Source organism: Talpa occidentalis, unplaced genomic scaffold, assembly GCF_014898055.3.
Source record: "Talpa occidentalis isolate TD23 unplaced genomic scaffold, MPIMG_talOcc4v2.1, whole genome shotgun sequence".
NCBI classification, from domain to species: Eukaryota; Metazoa; Chordata; class Mammalia; order Eulipotyphla; family Talpidae; genus Talpa; species Talpa occidentalis.
In genome coordinates, this window is record NW_026555331.1 from 141164472 (window position 1) to 141188610 (window position 24139).

The window sequence follows — 24139 nt, forward strand, 5'->3', positions numbered from 1 at the left end:
AGGATTGTGGGGTCACAGAGCAATGGCATGCTTAGATGAAACTGCTGGACTCTTTCTAAGGTGGCTTTACCATATCATACTCCCACCAGCAAAACACTAGAGTTCTGGTTTCTCCACAGCCTTTCAGACAAGTAGTATTGTCAGTGTTTTAGATTTTCACCATTCTGACGATTTCAATTTGCATTTCCTCCATAATGATGTTATTAGCACTTTTCATGTGCTAATTGCCCATTCTTATATCTTCCTTAAGGTGTCTATTCAAGTTTTTGCCCATTTCAAACAAAATGACAGTTAGCTAAAGAGGAACAGAACTTTTTAATTATAAATCCAAATTATCAATTTTTGTATTTTGTTTGCTTACTTCTGAAAATTCAAGAGTCAGAAGTAGGAATCCTTGATAGACTGAAATTATAAGAGATGATCTGGTAATTATACATTCAAATGAGCAAAGGGAATACATGTTTAAATACAATTATCTTAGAAAGCCTGGCTTTCATTTTAGTGCTGTGGTTTTAGCTCAGGTACATAACGAATAGGCAACCACATACATCTTTAAGTTATTTATCTGGCTGAAGGCAGGGAGGGTTGAAAGCACTTAAAACAGGATTACCAAACTGGGAAGGGATAAAAGATAGGTAGCACAAAGTGGCTGAACCCGTACAACTTCCCAGAGACTTTGCTGCAAGCTACCATTTTTATGTGCAGATAACTTCTTTGATACAATTTTTAACCATGCTCAAGGCTTAAGATGGTTAACTTTGTAAATCTGACACAAGGACAGAATTAAAAATCCATCTCCTAGAAGTCTTCCTGGACATTTTAAAATATGGCAGGTCAGTCAGACAATAATTAACTCTAATTGGCCCTCCTACAAGCTTCACTGCTTTCCACCTGTAGCTGAGTGGCACTCAAAAAGCAAAATAATTTTTTCCTATCTTTGAACACATCAAAGGAAAATCAAAGAAATTATTTCCAACTGAATCTGATAAAAGAAAATGAACTCTAGTCAGAATCAGCATTGAGGAAGAAAAGTTATAGTTTCACTTAGACATATCTCTTGGGAACCATGAGTTAATTACTCAAATAAGCAATACCTAGTACACTGGAAATCAAAATTTTCCCTTTCAAAATATTATAACACAAGAAACAAGCTATCATTTTGACAGAATCTTCATTTATCTAAGTAGCAGTGTGCAATGAATATTTCCTACAACCATGTAGGGTATGCTAGGTTTGTAATGGATTGTATTGACTATGGAAGAAAGTTCAATACTAATGTTCCTGGGTGGGGGAAAAAGAATGATTTGTTACCTTGCACAGAAAAAATCACAAATTCAGTGGCTACAACTTAAGATCATTGACATGTAACATAAAAACATTTTAAAGCATAGTGAATGCCCAGAGAAATTCAAAACAAAGCCCAACTGCAAAGGCTGGGACAAGGGAGAGGGTTCCAGGTCCTGGATTTATGAGGATGTGGCTAACCTGACTGTACCTTCAGTGACTTATGTCACCACCTGGGGTTCCTTTGCACACTGTGTTGAAGAGATGAGAAATCTTCTGCAGTGAAGTGAAAGCTTCTGGAACTTGTGCCCAAGTGCAGATGTTTATGCATGACAGCAATTTGAGTCTTTTTTTCATGAAACAGAAAATAGTGTCTATGGTTTGTGTCCCTACTCCTGCCCATTTTAGCCATATATTCATATATATGCAGTGCTGTCCTGCACCTTTCTGCAGACACCTCTGGGTTGAGTGGAATGCTGTAAGGAACAGTCAGGAGGCAGAGAAACGACACAGACGAAAAATGAATTCCCAAGTGATGTCAATGTTTCTTGGCATTTACTTGTTACCTTAGAGCACAGTGGACTAAACAGAGATTCAACCCAAAGAACAAAAAGAAACTAAATAACCAATTAGACAGCTTTGCTTAAAGGGGCTCCAATCTTAAGGGGGGGACAAAGCATCAATCACCTAAGGTTCTCTACAAAGCTGGCCAATTCTACTTGAGCATCACAAATATTGTCAAATACTAGCTGGTCTGAAGCAGGTCTCTCTTTTCTTGGAACTAATTTGTTACTGGGGTGGGAGGAGGGGTGATGCGGTAGCGACAGATTCTCATAGCTTGAGATCTGAGGGCTATTCTCTCTTTATCCCCGGATGAAGTACACAGGGGCTGCCCACCATACCTAACATGGTAGAACATACCTAACATGGCAGTCAGTGTCGTCTAACTGAATAAAACTACTACCTAAGGCCAATTTTTAGACAAGGATCAATGACTTTTCTTTTCTTTCTTTTTTTTTTTTTTAAAAAAAAAAAAAAAACTTTTAAACTTTCTCAGCTTGACTGCCCTCAAGAGACTAGCAGCAACAATTTACATTTTACAGATGGAAGAGACAAGTCAAACATGTAATGAATAATCTGCCTGAGGAGCTGGGTGTTGGGGTGTTCTAAATAAGCAAGACTATGTTTCAGCCAAATATGTGCTTGCCACAGTGAGTTTCATAAAGTATATTCTTAAGCTTATAAACATCGTTTTTCAATTTTAGAATTCAAAGCTCCTCTTGTAACACTTCGACAAACACTAGAGGGTGCAGGAAATACCATGGAAGATGACGTAAGAGAGATGTTTTCAACAACAACAAAACAACTTCTAAAAAGGTCACTGGAACCAAGCTTATCCACAAAGGGTACAGGTATATTTATCTAGAGTTGGTCTCTTCCATTACTAAGTCTCTTACGGTATAATCAAGATGTTACTTGGCTCCAAGGACCATAGGGAATAAAATGTCACCACTGCAGCTGCTGTATTTCCTGCTCACAGCCCCTCAAATTAAAAAAGGGGGAAGAAGGACCCAATACAAATGCAGAATTTAATTAGTTAGTAAAAGCCCAAATCCTTGCCTGAAGCCCTGTTCTTCCTATAATATCACATTCTTTTCTTCTTGTGTAAACTTTTCATTATGAAGGAGACATCTTTATAATACAATAATTCCAGTTATAATGTAACTGTGGTAACGTAACTCCTGCATTAGCAAAGGCAGCATGTTCAAGTAATGCTGTTTTAATACAATTTGTGTTCAGCAGAAACCAAGTCAACCTGGTCATTTAGAATTTGATCAATGTGAATTAGTGTCTTATTGAGATAAACCATTTGATCATTTAGAAACTGATCAATGGGAATCAGAGATAAAACATTTATCATGTACATTTGGAGTATCAGATCCATTCACACAGCACTAAAGCAGGTTATAAGTAGACATCAAACCACGTTAGAGACCATGAGCAGGCTACCTGTCAGCTGCAGAAACAAATACAACAGTCTATAATTTTCATACTTGATAAGGTAAGTTATTCAATAAGACAACTGAGGCCACTGAAAAATTGAAAGTTCGACTTTTGGAGAAACTAGAAAGGAAAAAGACAGCAAAACGGAACAGAGCTCATACTTGTGAAAGAAGTTTTAACAAAAAGTTTAAGCAGAAAAGTAAAAACTTACTCGGCTAAACTTCTAGAAGAGTTGTAAGGTTATTAATCAGGGTAAACTTTGTGCCTTCAGCACAATTAGTTCTATTAATCTAATATTTCCAAACTGAAGTCACAGTGACATCCAGTCATACTGGCTTATACATCTAACAGAATTATAAATTTGCCAGTCAAAACCTTATTTAATTATTTTACAGCCAATTAAGCAGGATCTTTAAACACTGTTGCTTAAAACTGTCTGTGATCCACATGTGTAATTAGAGAACACGAGAAAACACCTGCTGGTACCATTGGCGTGTCATCCTCAGCTTCACTGATGCACTTGTAGTAGAGCTGTTGAAAAATCACCCACCCCAAAGAGAAACCAAAGGCAGTATCAGCAAAGTGAAACTCTAATAAAACCAAGGTTGTTTTAAAGTGAAAGGATTTTTACAATGAAGAAAAGCCTTTGAATAGATATTAATACTACCCAAATCCATTTTATCTGCAAGAGTTTTTGCATAGCACCCCCCAGATACTCACAAGAAGCCACTTAAATGTGCGATGGGTAACTAATCTTTTAATACATTACAAGGATAACCCAGACTTCTTGCAGGAGCCTAAATTTATGTTAGGTTTCGACGACTTCGTTCAAGGATAAAAGTGAAAACCCCACCTAAAGTCTGGCACACACAGGAGTATTACTGGTCTTTGCACACCATTGCACAGAATCATGCTCCTTGCAAGAGCTTCATCTTGCAAAGAAACTGAAGCCAAGCTGAAGAGCACACTGCCCGTGGAAGCATTCCAAACACATTTTCCACAGATCTGTGCCACTTCCCAAATATACATCTATGTGTATGTTTGCCTTTATGGAAGGTGGAAAGTGGCCACTTCATTGTTTAAAGGACAGCCAGGGAATGGAGTTTCCATTGTCATTTGTTTGATAGGACAGGGTCTCCACAAGGTCTGCCTTGCCTTTAACTCATTTTATGCTTCTTTGCTATCTACTTCACACTGTATGTTTGATATGTCTTTCTGTTGTACCCATCAGGTGGACTCACACTGTATTAAGAACACCCCTTTTCTGCAGGAGCAGGATGTCCACTCCAACCAACTCCAAGAGCTCAGATTCTGCTGCTGACATCCAGAATCGGGCATTGGTAGTGTGAGGTCCCTCGGCTCTGAGGCGTCCCTGGCTGTGCTGTGCTGTGCTTTCACCAGTGCGACCTCCCTGTGGCCCTGGGGATCCCCCTTCTAAGGGGAGGCACTCCCTCTAATCTTCCGGGGAGTTAAACATCATCTTGATTGTTTGGAGACAAATCAAGAAAGTTTTTCTATGGTATAGAGTCTCCTAACTTGAGTTATTAAAAAAAAAAAACTATAATAAAAATCTAATAAAATCTAATATTCATTATTTTATTTATCTTGTGTTAGACCCGTGCCAAGCACTATCCGTGTACATTTTAAAGACTTTGTTTAATTAACTACCTATAAGACTGTAAGGATTAATACACATTATTCTCACATAGAACCACAGCTATAACATGGTATTAACACCATGGAATTATGAACTTGCATCATCTGTTATTAATAATTAATACCAAAGGGTAATAAAGGGGGGACAAGGTGCTGATAACGATTGAGTTGGATTGGGGAAAGAATGATAAATACAATTCTTATATATTGTTTTCTGTTATTATCTTAATAGTTTCAAATAAAAATTAGACATAAAATGCATTGTTTGCTCCATGATTTGGGTTTTACAACTAAAAACAGAGCTATTGTAGGAAAAAGAACTTGCAGCCAAAAAAAAAAAAAAACAGCACAAATTCTTTATCTCCAAATTCATTCCTACCACAAACTGATAGCTTTTTAATAACTTGGTATTTATTAGGGATACAGCTATTCCATCACAGCAGAACTAACTTTGGATTTTCTAAAAAGCTATTATTTTAAAATTCTGTCTTCCTCTTGCGCTCCTCCAGGAAGTCTAAGTTCCATGCTGGTTAAGACCCGACCTATTTCCTTCCCCGCTTTAGAATTCAAACCTGACAGAGGGTGTGTCATGCAGAGGCATGCTTAATGAATGACGTGTTGATAGGAGAGGAGAAAAAAAAATTCCATTAAATCAAAAGTGTTTTAATGGTTTACTGCCAAAACTATAAACTGAAGGACTGAAGTGTGAGTTAATATTTAAGCATCCCTAAAATAATTCCATTAGTTATCCTGGCAGGATGCAGCCACGTGACTAATGTTCACCACGCGTAATCTCAAAAGCTCTTAGCTTTCTTTCTCTTCACAGTGAGTTTTTGTGTGGCCCCCTATCAGGTGTATAATATTGCCCTTGAAATTGCAATTTAAAAAGCTTCCATCTCCAGTAACCATGCTGAACCCAAATGAATCCTTCCATTACCTAAAATTAACCAAATCCTCTTCAAAGTCCTTCAGAGCTTGTTGCTAAAAGGAACAGTGGAAATCTGCTCTGTCATGTAATGGAAAGTATATAGTACACTGCCTTGCAAAAGACTGAAGCTGCAGTGATTATCTGAGATGGCCAGATATTAAGGAAAAATAAAGTTCCATTAAGTAATCTCTGTGTCTTCAAAGACGGTAAGCATCTCTACAGCCAAAACACCATCACTTGGTGAAGGTGAAGCTAATGAACTCACTACAAATTAAAATACGACATCCTAGGAAGCTCAGTCTGCAGATGGTGGGTGAAAAAGAATGTGACAATGGAGGTCACCCCCTGACAAACTGCCTATGAAATTCCTTCGGTATATAAAACTTGGGTCTTGGTAGATATAGGAGTTAGTCAGATTGCAAAGTCTGAGGGTAGAGTCTCTAAGACTATCTCACTTCTGATATCTGCAAGTTCAAGGCTTTTCCCAAACCACCCCCAAGCTTTGATCATTTGCTAAAAGGACTCACAGAAGTCACTGAAAGCTATTGAGCTTGCAGTATGGTTATTATTAAAAATAATACAGAGAATCCACCAAAGGAATATATATAGGACAGAGTCTGGGAAGGTTCCAGTACAGAGTCCATTGTCCTCAGGGCGCTTTCCCCTCCTGGCATTGACGTGTGATGCCAGACTATATGCACAGATTATGATCAGCCGGAGAAGTTCACCTGAATTTCAGTGTCCAGGGTTTTACCAGGACCTCATTATATACCTGATTACCCCAGAGGCTGGACTCATACCACATAGCCCAAGGGGATGTGAGTAGGCAGACACGTCTATCACTTGGACATTCCAAGAGTTTAGCGGCTACCTCCAATGATCTGGGTATACAGGCCGGGCTCCTTTTTGGAAAAGGTCAAATTCTCTAGTATATAATATCTCATAAGGAAAAGAGAATGATATGAGGTTTTGTTGAAAGCTAAGCCTAATCCACAGGTCTATGCTGTCTTGGAGATGGTAAGTCATCATGACACTTATATTTGTTCTCCACGTCACATCTCATTCTGCAGTCGGCGACCTAAGGCTGAATAACATGGCATTTGGAAGGGTTTCAGAAGAGATTCCATCTCTCATTGAAAACCAGACTTACCTCTTTCTACAGAATTCAACTTCTAGCAACATTCAGTTACTAAGCTGAATGTTGAATGTCTGCTATGCTCATATTTCTTGCTCCCCTTTGCCCCTTCTATCCAAGCCTTAGGAACTGCATTATGTTCCTACCCCCACCCCCACTCATAAGTTTAAGTCCTAACACCCAGTATTCAGAAAGTGTATTTGAGGGCCTCCTTGGTAGCACAAGGGGTTAAGACGCAACCTATGAAGCTGTCCGCAGCCACTGCAGCATGAGTTGGATCCCCGGCCAGGGAGCTACCCACATGGCACAGCAGACCTCTTGTGACTCACCGGCTGCTCCCCTCAGCAGTGTATTTCAGTAGGTGCACCTGTTCTTCTGTTCCCCATTCTGTCTCTGGTGAATTCTCTCACCCCACCCCCCACACCTCTGGCCTATACCCCAGTTCTTGTATGCATAAATAAATATTTAAAAAAAAAAAAAGAAAAGGATTTGGGGAGAGGGTCTTGAAAGAGCCAATTAAGTTAAAATGAAGTGATGAACTTGAGTCCTAATCCAAACTGACCAATGTCCTTTCAAAAGGAGATTACAACACAGACACAGAGGGAGGAGCCAGCAAAGACACTAGGGGAGCCAATCACATACAAGTTAAGAGACACCCCAGAGGAAACCAAGCCTGCTGACAACTGGATCTTGAATTTCCATCCTCCAGGACAGTGAGAAAACAAATGTGGTACTTTGTTACAGAAACCCTTGCACACAAATACACCAACAATCACTAATTCATGTCTAATCTGGCATCTGTCTCTTTTTCCTCTTTCACTGTTAGAGGTCACCCATCCGTCTGGTGCTTCTGGCTCTTTTTCAGCATGGCCTCTGGTACCTCACATCCAGAATGGAGCAACATTCCTAACACACACAGAAATCAGTGCAGTCATCTGGTCAAACACCTTCCAGTGACTTCTGGCTAAACTCAGACTGCACTTTCTCGCCCGGCAGTGAATGGCCTACTGAGCTTTACACATTTATTCTGCACTAGTCTCTCTAAATCAGGCCACTGATATTAACTCATGACCCACCAATTATAAGGCATCATGTCCTTCTAGATACGTTCCCTAACCATTATTCAATATGCTTCTTCAAGTCCCACCTAAATGGTTGGTTTTTGTGATGAACTGCTCTCCTCTGATTTATCTTAAATTTTTGTGATGTGTATGGCTATCACCCACAATGAAGAAATACCCAGGGCAGCAAGTCAAAAGTCCTCATACTAGAGAGACAAAAAGGTCACAAAGGGTGGCTTTATCATTAGAGGGAAAGACGGAGACAGCTTAAAAATACATACTCATAGCACCTTTTAAAATCAAGTCTAGGGCCTCCCCGGTGGCGCAGTGGTTGAGCGCTGGGTTGCGAAGCTGCCCGCAGCCTCTGCAGCGCCGGTTCAATCCCCGGCTGCTCCCCGACCACCGGGGAAGGGTCCCACATGGCGCGCAGACCTCTCCTGCCACCCGCTGCTCCCCTCAGCAGTGTACTTCGGTCCTTCTGCCTGCTCTGCTCCCGGCTCTGGCTCTGGGAATTCTCTCACCCTCCCGCACTTCTGACTATACCCAGTGCTTATATAAATAAAAATAAATCTTTAAAAAAAAAAAATCAAGTCTACATAATTCTACATCTAAAATTTTAAAATAACACATTATCCTTTAAGAGTGAGCTATGTGGCCCCTTCTTAGAAGGTCTCTCCCTGATGCGCCTGAAGAGATAGTTCATTAAGGAATCTTCAGGTGTTTTGTCTGTTTAAAAATACCTCAAATGGTGTTTACAAAAACATCTTTAGGGGGAAAAAAAGCATTAAAATAACATTAATATGCACTACCACACAAATTATACTATTGCAGAAAGCAATAACTCTACCTTAGAGTTTAATCATTTTATCCAATGTTTATAAACACGAGCAAGGAAGGAGGTCAGAGCCCGAAGCAATCTTTCAACTAAATCTGCAATAACACTCGCTCTGGCTTCACTAATTTGCCCATGTGCCACTAACAGGGGCTACACAATAGAAGTCTTTATACACTCAGGAAAACTCTGAATGACGTCTTCTTACCTAATACGAGAAGTGGCAGCCAAGGGCAGCTACAGAGCTATGGGTCATGGATACTTTGATGCATCCATTAGAGAACATTCATGTAAACATTCTGAGGATTAATAGAGGTAGTAATTTAACATCGCTAACAAAATCAAGGGCCAAATCAAATCTCAGATTTAAATGGTTTAAATGTGTGAAGAAAGGAAAACAGATTAGACATGAAAAAGGCAGATGCCCAAATTTGGACATGACTGTCATTTTGTTATACAAAAGTGAATGGCTTCTATGTTTCTATTAATAGAGGTAGCAATTTAACAGCAACTACATAATCAAAGACAACCTGCCTTATATACTTTTCACTTACTAGTACCACTGCTTCCAATTTCCCCTTGGTTCATAAAACAGACTGAGTTTCCACAAGCTTTCCTCAAATGCCCTTTCCTTGCATTTGAATTCCAGTAGAGCAAATCACCTGCCTCTATCTCAGCCCCCCCAAAAACACTTCCAAGTATTTCAGAGTGGTTGATTCACAAACTATGGTCAGTTCAAAAAGCAATATAATAGCACATTCATCTTGTCATGAAGAGTAAATAGTTTAATACTATTAGAAACTCTCAGGCATAGTCCCATATAATTCTCACCACCAAGTCACCCGTGCATCATCACCATAGTCCCTTGTGCTCTTTCCTCCCCTGCTGAATGTCTCTGATTTATAGTTGCCTGTTAATTTTGTTTTTTAATTTAGTATAATTATTATTTTTTCCTGATCTCTTATTTGGTTCCCCTACATTCCTCCTATAAGTGAAACCATCCAATAGAATTGGTGGTGGGAATTATAAGGGACTATACCTGAAAGGAGAAAGCATATATTGTGCACAAAGGAAGAATGATGTAAAACATATATATAGATATAAATAAAATTTGTAATTGCATCGACAAGACCTCATGATATATGCGTAATAAATATTTTTATTAAAATGAAAAAAAAAATTTTTTCTCCCAGTCCTGGCTTATCTTCTCATGGCTTCATGTTCTGTCTAAAAAGTATCACCAAACCCATAATCTCACCTTCTATTTTTTTTAACAGTTCTGCATTTTATGTCTATTAAATTTAAATTTTTGTGAAAGGCAAAAAAAAGAAAGGAACTTACTTGAACTTTGCTTCCACCTCTTCAGCAGCTTTCTGATATTGCTCAGTGGTGACTTTGTAGAACTCAGAGCTCTGTGGACAGAGATTGATAGAGTTTTCACTAAGAGGATAAAATGTGTGTAAGACTTATTCAAAAAATAAATAAAATCTCATTTCAGTCACTCAAGCAGGAGAAAGGTTTCTTGCATAAGCCCCATGAATACCTATAAGAGCACATGTAAATAGGTTTCCATTTAAATAACCATACAATTGTTGACACGCCTGTTACAACCACAGAGTAACTTACTCTATAGTTTACTATAGTGCTAGTCCACCATTATTGATCCTTCAGAGAAAATCCCTAACATTTTTGAAAGATTATTTAGATCTCCTTTATTCAGAATCTACCACTGCAAGATCAAAGGATGCTTGAGATGGAATCATGACATTCACACATATCACATCTGCCTATTATTCCAGTGTGCCTCTAAGGATGCTTGAGAACCATTTCCTTCTAATAGAATATTTTTGTCAAGATAAATTCTTACCGAGTGGTCTGTGTTCTATCACTTCCACACAACCTCAAGAGCACCAACAATTATAATAAAAAAGTCACTAAAAACAAGGGGACAGATTTAGGTTTTTTTAAATTTTTTAAAGATTTATTTATTTATTTATATAAGCACTGGGTACAGTCAGAAGCGCAGGAGGGTAAGAGAATTCACCAGAGCCAGAGGGGAGAGCAGAGCAGGCAGATTGACAAAGTACACTGCTGAAGGGCACAGCGGGCAGCAGGAGAGGTCTGCGTGCCAGGTGGGACCCTCGCCCGGCAGCCGGGGATCGAACCAGTGCTGCAGAGGCTGCAGGCAGCTTCGCAACCCAGCGCTCAACTGCTGCGCCACTGGGGAGGCCCAGATTAAGGTAACTTTTATACCAACACAATATATCCACTACCACCTGAATGGACTCATTAGCAACATAAATCAAGTTGCAGTAGCACAGCATTGCCTTTCCTGAGGCAGCACAACTAAAAATTACCCATCCTGGCTAGTGACTTTGAAACCTGTCTTACTTCAGAATGGGTGGCCTGAATGACCCACATGCCTACACTCAATGAAATAACCTGCAAAATGCAATGTTGCACAAAAGGACACAAAGAAATCCAGGAGTCTATTGTGCCTTCTCACTCCCTAATCACTCGGGTTTCACATGCATGACTTGGGGTGGTTTATTTTTTCATAAATCATTGTTGGTTGGTGAGAAAATGAAAATGAAACCCTCCTCACACTGGTAACCCCTTCACATTGAACAATCTGGGTTGCTCATGACAGTCACATCCAGGTTTGTTGGCTGCAGATAAAATCAATAGGTATGTGATTAGACAGCCGACTCGAGGTGGCCGAAGCCATGGAAGGGTCACCATTTGGGATGATGAATGGCTCTCTATCAACCTCGAGTCTCCTATGATGCTAACATTTACTATAATCTTATTTGGGCTGCGATTTATCTTTCTTGCACCTGATCAATAAAGATGAACAGAACAGTTGTAAGGATCGATTGTAATTTTTTATCATTTTCAGGCACAAGGGTGTATTTCTGACATGAAGACAATATTCTAAGTGTACCGCTTCTGCATTTTTTTTTAAATTGCAATGTGAGTGACCAACCACACTAGTCTATTCACCAAGAGGTTTTAATTCATCGGTGGTGTGGGTCTCAAGTGATCGAGAAGCCATTTGTCTTCTAAGGTATTTTCACTTTAGGTTGTGTTATACCTTCTTATCAGTTTCGCTCAAGAGACTTCTTTCATGTATGCACCAGTCGGAACATGTTCTTTGCAACATCTGGTTTAAGTTTTTTTTTGAACCTGTAAAAGTAGAATCTAAAAAGGGGAGGTCCCATGATCCTTGCCCCAGCTAATGAAGGGTGGAGCTGTGGGGTATGTGTGTGTGTCCAACACTTGTTGAGAGATACTAAGTTCTCATATAACTTGATAGATGAATATAAAAAGGGAAGCAAATATAAAAAGGAAGAGAGGGGTGTCCTTGACCTGACAAGGTGGACCTTTGGTGAAGAACCACTGCTTTACATAAGGCCATGTTGTTTCGGTGCCCATAAGGTCCTTCACAGCAGACAATTTACAGTATCTCCACTCATGTTCTTTCTCTATCTCTTCATTCATATTCATTCTGCATAGCTTCCTCCACCATCAATAGCAGAAAAAGAAAAACCACCACAACAAAAACCTGACATGATATGTCCAGTGGTAGCATGGATTTGTGGCAGATAATATAATTTTAATCTAACATTAAAAGGCCTAATTTATTAATTTCTTCCTCTGAAACAAATGCTTGTTTGCTAGAACCTTAAAAACTTATTTTCCACCAAGATTTTCTTTGAAAAGGCAGATCTTACAAATCCAAAGTAGAATGATATTATCCTTTAGATGTTTTGGTATTATCAAAAGTCTGATAAAGCTTTGTTCATCTTTGTCAAAGACAAGTGGAACAGGAGTTCCTGGGAGATGAACTATCTCCAAAACAACAACATAATTCCCCGGATGTGGGAATGCTTCCACGGCCTGCATTAGAGGACAAGCCATCAATAGAAACAACAGGCATTTTCATTTTCTGTGTTAAAACACTTTCTAATTTAAGGCACTAGGGACAGATTTCTAAAAATGGAGGGCACCTCCCTGGTACATCATTTTTAACGTTCTATTTAAACATATGAGTATGTTGTCTATAGCACTGTGCACTCAGGTGAGGGAAGCTGAGCACAACGTGTGATGGTCAAAGAATACGAACTTGGGAGCCAGGCAACCGAATAATGATGCACCCCCACCATGTGGAATGGAGCACACTACTTCACCTCAATAGCTGTCTAACACCTGTAAAATGGGAAGAGTGACTCCCCCATTTGTACTAATGGGCTTCATTGGGGGGATTAAAAATGTGAATTCACATAAACACACCTGGAACATATCTTTGAACATATCTGGAACTATAATAAGCTTTATGGGAATGCTACCTATTATTAAAAAAGTATTTGAATGATTAGAAAAAGTATACAGTGCTATTTTTTTCCCTTAAATTTGCTATTTTTTTTCAAAAACATTTTAATGAAAATTGAACTATTTAAAAAACAAGTCTTTCCTTACAGTCAACCAAACAACACTGCATTTTGCTTATACTGTTCATCTATTCTATTTTCCATTTTCTTAAGATAATGGGAAAAATAATAAAAACAAAAACCAAAAACAAGAACAACAAAAAGCCAAGATAATGGGAAATGTGAAGACAATGACTGAGCAGTGTTGGAGGTAGTGGTGGCACTAAGGCCCAAGTAAAAATTAAACCCACAATGGGTTTGATTCTAACTTTATCATCAATGAGATGTCTTAACTAAATTAAATAGCAAAAATACCTTCAGGCCAGGACTTTCCAGGGCCTAAACTCTTACTCTACATTGTAAATCTTCAAGATGAGAAAAGCTGTTCTTGATAACTCTCAAACAGATGTGCTCATGTGACCTTTTAATTATGGAATGTTTGAGGGACAGGAACCCCTTGAAATGGTCCATGAGAAATGCTGGATTAAAGAAGTCCAACCACCATTTCAATCCTGCACTTCTTGATGTGCAACTTTTCCTTCCTCAGGCTGATATTTTCTTGTGGGTTATTTTTAAACCAAATGTTCAACAGATAAGGGAGGAGTAGAAATCAGCAATAATGGAAAGTTATTCCAGAACTGATGGTGACCGATGGTATCACTTTTATTAAATGCTAATTGAAAAGAGCATGTCACTATCTTGTAGATTTAAAATAGGAGATGAAATCCTTTAAGAAAGCTGTGGCGGTGCCTCTCCCCTGTTTCCTTGGAGGCCCTTCCACAGCAGATTGCAAGATGGCCGCAACATGTCCATGTCCCAACTCTTGTTGAGTGCCCCACAGTGACAGAACTTGCAGTTCGTCTCATCATGAAAAGATGGAGCCTACTTCCCCAGCCCACCCCCTTCAGTGTGGGTTATGCTTGTGTCTGGCTCTGGCCAACAGAAGTGCCAGTTTCATGCTGAGGCCTCTATCTTGGAACCCTGCCAGGGGCCCACATCAATAAGCCAGGCCAGGCTGTTGGCGAAGGAGAGATTGTGAGTCCTTCTGGTGGGGACCACTCTAGACCAGCCCAACCCAGCACGAGCGAGACTAAAAGTGGTTTGCAGCCCAAATTGGTGACCTGCAGAACCGTGAAGTATATAAACAGTGGCTGTTTCAAGCCACTAAGTTTGGTGTGGCTTATATACAATCAAAGCTAACTCATTCCTGCCTTTTTCTTTGGGTTCTCATAGCACCGCAGACTTTTATCAAAGGCCTTCACACATTATGCTGACCATAAGTGCTTCCATATGGTCTCCCCAACTAAGAGCTCCCCCAAAGCAGGTATCTTGTCTCACTTATTATTGTATTTAGAGCACTCAGTTTATGTGTCACTCAATACATATTGAAATTCACATTAGAGCAACACCATTCATTCTAAACTGCATTCCAACTTTTGCTCTTGTTTAAAACAGATGGGATAGGGCCTCCCTAGTGGCACAAGGGGTTAAGATGCAACCTATGAAGCTATCGGCAGCCACTGCAGCACAAGTTTGATCCCCATGCAGGGAGTTACCCACATGGTGCAGCAGACCTCTCTTGACTCGCCTGCTGCTCCCCTCAGCAGTGTATTTTAGTCAATCTGCCTGTTCTGTTCCCTACTCTGTCTCTGGTGAATCCTCTCACCCCCCACACCTCTGGCCTGTACCCCAGTTCTTGTATGCATAAATAAACACATCTTTTTAAAAAAAAAAAAAAAAAAGGTGGGATAGACGAGTCCAGAATAAATGGAATAATATAATGTAGAGAAGATGTAACACTAAGTTTACTGTGTGACTCCTACAAGCTAACACTCTGGTCTGCTATGGCACATTGGAAGGACAGGAATATTACTGAAGATTGTACTCAATTGCAGTAACAGTGTAATAAGAGTTCAGTCTACCAACAGCTTAAACCAGTCAGGGGGTCACTTTTCTCATGCAACGCATCTGGATATTTGAAACCCAGAACCGAGATAGGTGCCCGAAACAACATCAAATCACAAGCCCCTTTTCTGTATTCCTTCTCAGCCACCCTTTGCACCTGGCTTTTGTCCTCACAGTGTCAACAGAGCTTCTGTACCTGTAGCAGTGATGGAAGGAAGAGGGGAAAGGGAATAAGGGAAGAAGAGTCCTCTCCAGAGATTTCCACTCATGTGTCTTTGGCCAGGATTATACATCATGCACAACCCTAGCTGCAAAAGAGGCTGGGAAAGTAAGTATTTTGGTTTTCTCACTTCTAGAGTAAAAGGGTGAGTGGGAAGGAGCTTGGAATCAGGGTTCACTGGGCCAACTGATCATACCTGCCAGAGCTGGTTGAGGGGACAGCACAAAATCATGTATACAACCGCATGGTTGAATTCAGATGCAAGTATTCTAATATTTATTTCCAATCTCCCTTAAACTTCTAATTTGGGGTGTGTGTGTTGGGGCGGGTGGGGGGATTTACCCATCTGGTATTCTGACACCCAAGAACAAAGTTTTTAGACAGTGTAGGAAGGAAATGGGAATCAACAGGAGTGGGCATCATTTCTGAGTTTCTTTGGGTTGGCTGTGGCCCAAGTTTCTGAACGTGTGATACACTGCCATTTTCCATTTTCAGAAAGCCTCCCTCCGCAAGCTCATGTTAAAATGCACATGCACAGACACACATTATTGCTAGATTTGAAAAGTATCTGTTTTCAAGTTCTGAATTAGATCAAAAGAAAACATGCACACACATAGATTTTTGCAGTATTTCCTCAGATTCTGAATCTTACGTTTGTTCCATTATAATTAAGATGGATCCTATCAGTACCATGTGAGAAAAGAACAAGTCAAAAAGGTCACAAGATGAATTTGTGAACTAGCTCTTGCCAGTTCTCGTACAAAGTGCTTCATGTGGAAATTTGGGCTGAGTACATGACATAGCATCATACTGAGGCACAGTTTAAACTCTGTTAGGCTGATGCTGTTTCTCAGAGAAGAATCAAACTCCTTCTCATGGTACACTCATGGACTGTGGCAAGGCTGCTGCTGATGTTTAGCAAGGGTGAATGGTGGAAGGAACAAGTCTGACCACGGATGTGAGCACTGTTGGCTGTCCTCTTGCCAGGCCGACTATGATCACTACAACTTTAGGTCACTACCCCTCCTACCATCCACCCCAGCACAAGGCTACCCTCTCTGGGGAGCTATTTCAAACACAGGTCTGGTAGCATAAACACCAAGGAAGCCCTCTTATCCACATGACCAATGAGTACATCAGCCCTGTGGTGAAGGAGCTGGGTTCAAAACACTTATTGATACTTTTCATTATAACATTCACCCAGGAATTCTGCTATGATACCTAATCAGCCAGATGCAGGTTAATAGTTTCCCCAAGATGACAGCTAAGCAGCTGGGGACCCAGCTGCAGATACAGAAGCCCCGAATCAGGCTGAACTGACCAGTGAATGAGCAGCCCCAGAGGACACGCTTCCTCAACATCCTGTCTTTTCAATAGAATCACACAGAATCAAGATACTGACATGTCATGTAACTTATTTTTTCTTTTTAACTAAACAACTTTAATACAGATTTTTTTTTTTGATTACTAATGGCCTATACTTGTAGTTTCATTATTTCCCCTTTTCATCTGTATCCTCTGACGCCTGTTAAGGTGGGCAGTGGAAGGAATCTGCTTGGACTCGAGGGGAAGGTGGCCTTGAGCAGAGGAGCTGGCATCTTCATGGACCTGTCATCATCATGGACACCTTCCACCCAGGCCTGTATCCCATGGCCTCTTGACTCTCTCTCGACTTTTCCTTCCCTCCCACCCCACTGGCTCAGGAAAATAATGTTCATACAGGAAAATGAAAGCCAGTATTTAAAGAATTTATAAATCACCAACATTAGTTTGGATTCATGGTATATCAGATCCAGCATCCTGTTTCTAAAAGGTACACCACAGAATGGTTTGGGTTATTCCAACTGAGTCTCACTTTTAACATCTAAAATAGAGACTTTATCTTTCAAGGGGATTGTGCCTATGGGACAGTGTAAGTTTAGTTGTTGGCAAGGAGCTTGGCTTCTCCGAGCCCAGGTAGAGGTTCTTTTTTTTGGTTTTCTTTTTTTAATTATATATTTTATTTTCTTTTTTAATTATTTTTATATCATTGTTCATTTTTTATATTAATTTTCAAAAAATTTTTTACATCATTTTCATTTTTAAACAATATTTGCTTCCCCTCACCCCCTCAGGTGTAGTCCCCATAGAGTTTCCTTCCCCAAGGCACCCGTGCACCATCACCTCAGTCCCCTGGGCTCCTCCCTGCCTCCCTCTGATCCCTCTCCCGCCTCCTCCCCTGCAGGATGTCTCTGATTTATAATTGTCTGTTTTTGCTTTGTTGTGTTTTGTACTGTTAGTATTTCTTTATCACAGTGCCCCTCCCCCAACAATTCCAGGCTCTCTAGCAATCTCACCAGTGCTCACATCGCCAGTAATTAACCAGCACAACTACACTGGAACCCGAAGAATGGTCATCCAGGTAAGGGATTCAAACAGCACCTCTATTTTCCCAACACTTAGTTCATGCTCTTTTGTTTCATGTAAGCGATAAACTCAAAAGCGAGGTGTTTATCCTGAGTATCCCTCAATTTCTTTTTTTAAATTTATTTATTTTTATACAAGAACTGGGGTACAGGCCAGAGGCGCGGGAGGGTGAGAGGATTCACCAGAGACAGAGCGGGAGCAGAACAGGCAGACTGACGAAATACACTGCTGAGGGGAGCAGCAGGCGAGACAGGAGAGGTCTGCTGTGCCATGTGGGATTCTCACCAGCCGGCTGAGATCAAACCTGCGCTGCAGAGGCTGCGGACACCTTCACAGTGCGGCGCTCAACCGCCTGTGCCACCAGGGAGGCCCCGTATCCCTCAATTTCTAATAATCATTTGTGCATGCCTAGAAGTTTACCTTAATTTTTCTCAACCTTAAGTTTTTTTCAAATTCCTATCACTAGTGATCAGTAATAAACTACTAATTAAGTACTTTCTAATGAATCAGAAATGCCGACTAAGTTCTACTCTAAAGAGAAATAAGATCTGCTGTGGAAAAGGCCCTCCAGTGGGTCACCCAAACACCTGTTCTTTCTTCTTACATAACCCAGTTTATTTAAATTGAGCTGGATCGATGGCTCACCAAACTACAACCCCAGCTTGCTTTCCAGTTAGGCTGAGCTGTAAGCAGAATCATCGTGTGATTCATTCCAGCGAAGCTGCTTAACCAGAGAACTAAATGCAGCAGGGACAGAATCTTTTCAAGCCCTTCTGTCCTTTTTCTTTTTTCCAGGCTAAAATGCAGGTGTGATGGCCACAGCCGCAGGAGCCATCCTGGAAAATGAGCCCACCTTGAACAGGGAACCCCACTCCAGGACACTGGCATGAAAAAGCAGGTGCCCAGGGTTCCAATGACCCCCAAGGCCGCCACGCCAGCCCTGGAGGGCTCACTTCTTAAATAAGAAAAAAAAAATTGAGCCATTCCATTTTTGTGACATAGAATAAATTAATAAAGAATCAATGTCCCTTAATGATATGTTTGTTTTCTGAGCGCCTCATGAATAACTTTAGTCAAGTCAAAGGCAATGACAGACCAGGGGCTTCTTCCTTTGCTTTCACTTGCCAGAAATCTCTCTCTCCCTCTCTTTTCCCCACAGAGAACAGAAAAGAATTGCAAATCTTTATAGTCATGTCTGACTCCAGCATCAAATCTTACCTCTAAGAAGCCACATTCCACGAAACCCCCATTGTCTCCTGGGGACCTTGGCAAAATTAAAAAACTGCTTTTGTAATTACCTTTTCATTCCAACTTTCCTACTTCTCACATAAAGAAACAGAGCTATTCAGAGCTGCTTCTGGCATGTCTAGCTTTATTCCAGGCATTTTAGAAACTTCACTAATTAGAGTCTCGGGTTGTTTTTTTTTTTTCCCTTGATATAGTTTTCTAATTAGAGTAGGAATCTTGGATTCCCTGGCAGCCCTGCCACTACCCAAGGATAACCTTGGTTCTAGTATCTCATGCCTCAGTTTCTTCATCTGGGCAATTTAAATAAACAGCTGCCCCAAACACTCATTTGGCATTTTAAGTCTCCCTTTTTCTGTCCATTTCTTTATTCTACAAATACTGACGGTCTGTGCAGACACGGCTGGGAAAGCAGAAAATAGTGAGCAAAGGTATGTCCCTACCTTTACGGTGCTTGCAGCACAGAGGAGACGACAGACATTTAAAAAATCACACAAACAGATGTATAATTAGTGGAATTACAGTGCCATAGACTCACTATAAGGAGTCTTTATTTCTAGGAAGTGGGTTTTCTAACGAGTCTCTAAAGCCCTGTATGTCTCTGAAGTAACTAACTACCCTTCATACTCTGTTCTTAAGTTAGTTGTGCTTTTATGTCCCTTTAATTGCTCCGGCTTTTTCTGTCAGACAATTCAAGCTTTGTGTCAGAATTCGCTGCACTTGAACAATTTATTCTAATCCTTTTAGAAATAGGGAGATCAACTTATATTGATAGGGATGGAAAGAGGTTTGGGTAATATGAAAAACGAAGTTGTAAGATAATTTGAATAGCGTGGTTTATGAGCTGAGCGGTGTGTGTACATGGACATGTTCTCAGCAGGGTCCTGCAAGGAACATTTGTCCTGGGGAAGGAACCTGAAGAGGAGGTGCTTTTCCTTCTTGTTTAGGAGACTTTTGTCAAAATGTAAGGTGTTAACATGGGGCTTGTGTAATTTTTATAAGAAAACAATGCCTCAAATATCCATACACTTGGATCTTATCCATATACTTGGGTTATGCAAGGAAGACGTATGTCCAGATACGACTGGGACAGTGACTCTTATTCCTCTTCACCCACAGCTCTTACCCCCAACTCATGGAGGGTTCCCATTTACCCTAACCATAAGGTATTTGTTTCTCTCGCTATTTTCCTTTTCTAGAGTAATGTCAATTAAAGGTCTTAAATCTATTGTTTGTAGCACCGATACACCCTTGTGCTAAAACAGTATCACCTGCCACACTCACCTATCAGACTGCTATATTACACACCTGAGGCTCTTGCACTCGACACGGCTGTGCGTTCCTGTTTTTTCCAACAATGGTGAGACAAAGCAATTTCACAGTTATCAGACGGGTTATGACTAGAATTTACCGTGATATCTTGCAAAAGACCCCTATAGAAACTCTTAAATCACTGCACGTTACGAGCTCAGGAAGTTCCCGTTCTCTGGAGGGCTGTGCAACGCGACACTGTCATTCTCAAGGTCGTAAGTCTTACTTGGGAAGAGCGTGGTGAGGTGATGCTACAGGCACGTGACAGCACCCCTGCTGGACGACTGCATGGAAAATATCCCATTTGTATTGCCAACACATCCCAGGCTTGCCCTCCACGTTACCCGAGCTGGCCTCCCGTCATCCCCCATGGAGAATGGAGAGGAACTCTATAAATCTAACATTCCCTTGCACGCGCTCAGCACATGCGCAGCATCCTCCTTAAAACCCTACAGGACAGCTTTAGACAATAACCTCGCCTGCAGAGGAGACAGGCCAACACTAGCTCCTTTATCAACAACTGTTTAGTTCTTCATTCATTCACAATTTAATACCAATGATTTGAAGGACTTACAATGGATGATCACTCTGGTGATAGTGGCTTACCCCTTGAACCTCCTTTTCCAGGCCTCTGAAAGGCCAACCTAAAAGCCATTCATTCAGAAGCACTTGTTATTGAAGAGCTGGCATAGATGAGGCCCAGGGTGGGCCCCATGAAGAGAATGGAGACATGTTTAAAGGCTAATGGGGAGAGATATATAAAACTGAGGGAGGCTAACAGCAGAAAATTTAGGAAGGAGGCAACACAAGAACCAGAAACTGGCACCACAAGACCAGAAACTGGAGGTGGGAGTAGAAACGATTAAGAGTCATTGAACAAGCTATAGAAAGTACCCAGAGGCCAAGACTGAGGCCCAGACTCATATCTTTGTGTTAGACAATTGGTTTGTGGTTTTGATGTCGCTTTGGAGAGGTGTTGGTTTCAGAGAGCAGGGCCCTTGGGTTATCTCTGAGAAAAGTTTCATTAGAGCGCCCATTTAAGAGGCACTTGGTGAGTTTTCCCAGGAGGCAGAGACATTTAGGTATATTTAAAAGGGCAGGTTAATTATAAAAAGGGAAGAAGTAAAGTAAAGGAGGCTTGCACAGACACAGGCAGGCAGAAAGAGCTGCCCCAAAAAGGACAGGTTTGCTGAAAGAGAGGCCTGCATAGTCCCAGGCAGGCAGCCTTGGGAGGGTAGTTAGTTGCCTCTGCTGCTTTGCAAAGGAAGAAGCTTGGCGAAGCACAGGCAGAGGCAACATGGGCAGGAGAGCTTCCTCCAGCCAAGGCAGAAACTGCACTGCTATGGTCTTCTCCTTGGGGTGGGCTCATTCCTTTGTGGAATTGTTAACTGCTGTTACATTGATTCTTTCTAGGGTTGGCACCTAAGGATTTTTTCTGTGTTTGGTTTGACTAGGTCAATTTGAAAGGACCTGTGATATTTTTTACAATGGCCTCAATTTCTACATCCCTACCTGGTCTGCATGGCCCTCAGTCTTGGCCTCTGGATACTTACTTTTCTATAGTTTGTTTGATGACTATGTTAATCATTTCTATCTCCACCTCCAGCTTTTTACATGAGCCAGTTTCTGGTCTTGTGATACTGCTTCCTTAATTTTCTACACTTAGCATCCACCACCATCCACGAGTTTCTCATTTGTGTATCAATGATACTTTTGTCACTGGTATTGCGCACTCCAAGATGGCTAGGAGAAAAACCATGTAAAATTCAACTGAAGCCAACATTTAAAAAAGAATTTCCTTATTTCTAAGTGTCACATCACATGAAATACATTCTTCAAATCCCCAGATTGGTAAAAATTCTACAGCAGAGGTATCTGGAACAACGTTGCCCAGAGTAGTACTTGACGGATCATAAAAAGTCTATGGCAATCTCCATTGCAAGGGCTGGTAAAACCATTTCATTTTACCATTATCAAACTGGCTGTTCTTTGTTCACTTTTTGTTTTGTTTACAAAGATGTGTCAAGTGTTGATATGTGTATGAGGAAGTGGGCTCCCTCATAACTTGCTTGTCAGTGTACAAATTGATATAATTTACAGCAACATGTTTCCAGTGTCTTTCAAAGCTGTATATTCTTTGACTCAGTTTCCCTTTTGGAAAATACGAAATAATAAAACCTGTGTCTAACAATTTAAATAATTTTTTTCAATTTATAGTATTTAAAAATGAAAACCAGGGCCTCCCTGGTGGCACAGGCAGTTGATAAGTGCAGCCTCTGCAGTGCAGGTTCGATCCCGGCCAGCCAAGGAGATACCCACGTGGCGCGGCAGACCTCTCCTGTCTCTCCTGCTGCTCCCCTCAGCAGTGTATTTCGGTCAGTGTGCCTGTTCTGCTCCTCACACTCTGTCTCTGGTGAATCCTCTCACACTCCTGCACATCTGGCCTGTACCCCGGTTCTTGTATGCATGAATAAATAAATCTTTAAAAAAAATAAAAATGAAAACCAAATATATCAACCACAAAGACAGCTAAATAAGCAACGGATCACACAATACAATGACAGGATAAGGGTTGTTCAGAATTTTTTTCTCTCCCGAGGAGGGAAAAAGATGAAATGTCTAAATCCCTCTAAGTTGTAGTGGCCGGGACAATTTGTGCAAAATGGATAAGGACAGTTATACAACAAGTTCTTATAATACTCCAAACTCTACCAGAGCGACCCCAATGCAGAAAAACAAACACAAACTTGGGGCTTCCACAGATAACGCTTGTCTCCATCCCTGAGGCCAATGCAGATGAGAGAGTAAGGGTTAATTTTTAAAAGGGGGAAATTAAATTAAAATTATATAAGTTTACTGAAGTCCGAGTTACCCCCAAAGCATCTGAAATTCTTCTACCATTTGTTAAGTGGGTCAATGTTCACCTTCTTATTCACTCATACTTCTGAGGAGCAAAGTATTAGTATCTAAGGAGAGTAATAAAAAAACAATAAGAATTGAAAAAATAACAAGTAGTTATACCATTCCAGTACTTACAAGCTACTGGAATGTGATATTTATATGAAAAAGTCCATGGGAAAATGAGCCTCTGGGGATTCTTTACACATGAACACTATTCCTTTGGAGTAAGAGTTGAAGCTGAGGGGAGGCTGGTAGAGATGTGGACTCCCCAAAAGCCAATATGAGTTGGAAACAATCACTTAATTACTTTATCTTAATTGATTTTATAATAAAGACCAACTAAGGATGAAGGAAGGTTGGAGGTTACTGTCTTCATTCTACCTACTGAGGCTGGTATTGCTCAGCCACAGTCACATATTTGCTCCATGTGCCATAGGAAGAAGTACTAGAATCAAATATGTCCAAGTCTTATGTTACAAGTTTAGGGCTATAAGCCCTTCTGGTGTTGAGATTTAAAAATACTGCCATTGCTTCAATACAAAGTAATAAATGGTATTCTATAAAATACTTGACATACTCATGATTTTCTCTGCCCATGGAGGTATTATATTCATTTAAAAGTCACAAAAGAATGAACCATAATATCCAAGAAAAATAAGATCCAATGCAGATGAGAAACTCCATCTCAAGTTTTAATTTCCTTTCATTGATTTTGAGTCCAAACTCAGATGCTAATAATAACTGTGACATGGTTCTCTCAAGTGCTGGCAATGTGTATAAAAAGCTACCCAGGTGAACAGAAAAGCCAGTTTTAATTTAAG

General features: G+C 40.6%; 1 protein-coding gene across 1 annotated transcript in view; it reads right to left on the reverse strand.

Annotated features, from left to right (window-relative positions):
• Positions 1–24139, reverse strand: part of CHCHD3 (coiled-coil-helix-coiled-coil-helix domain containing 3) — a 256091-nt gene that overhangs the window by 43829 nt on the left and 188123 nt on the right. The window contains exon 6 of the mRNA XM_037513381.2: positions 10242–10312. Coding sequence (XP_037369278.1) covers positions 10242–10312 — 71 coding nt within the window. The remainder of the gene's footprint in view (positions 1–10241; positions 10313–24139) is intronic.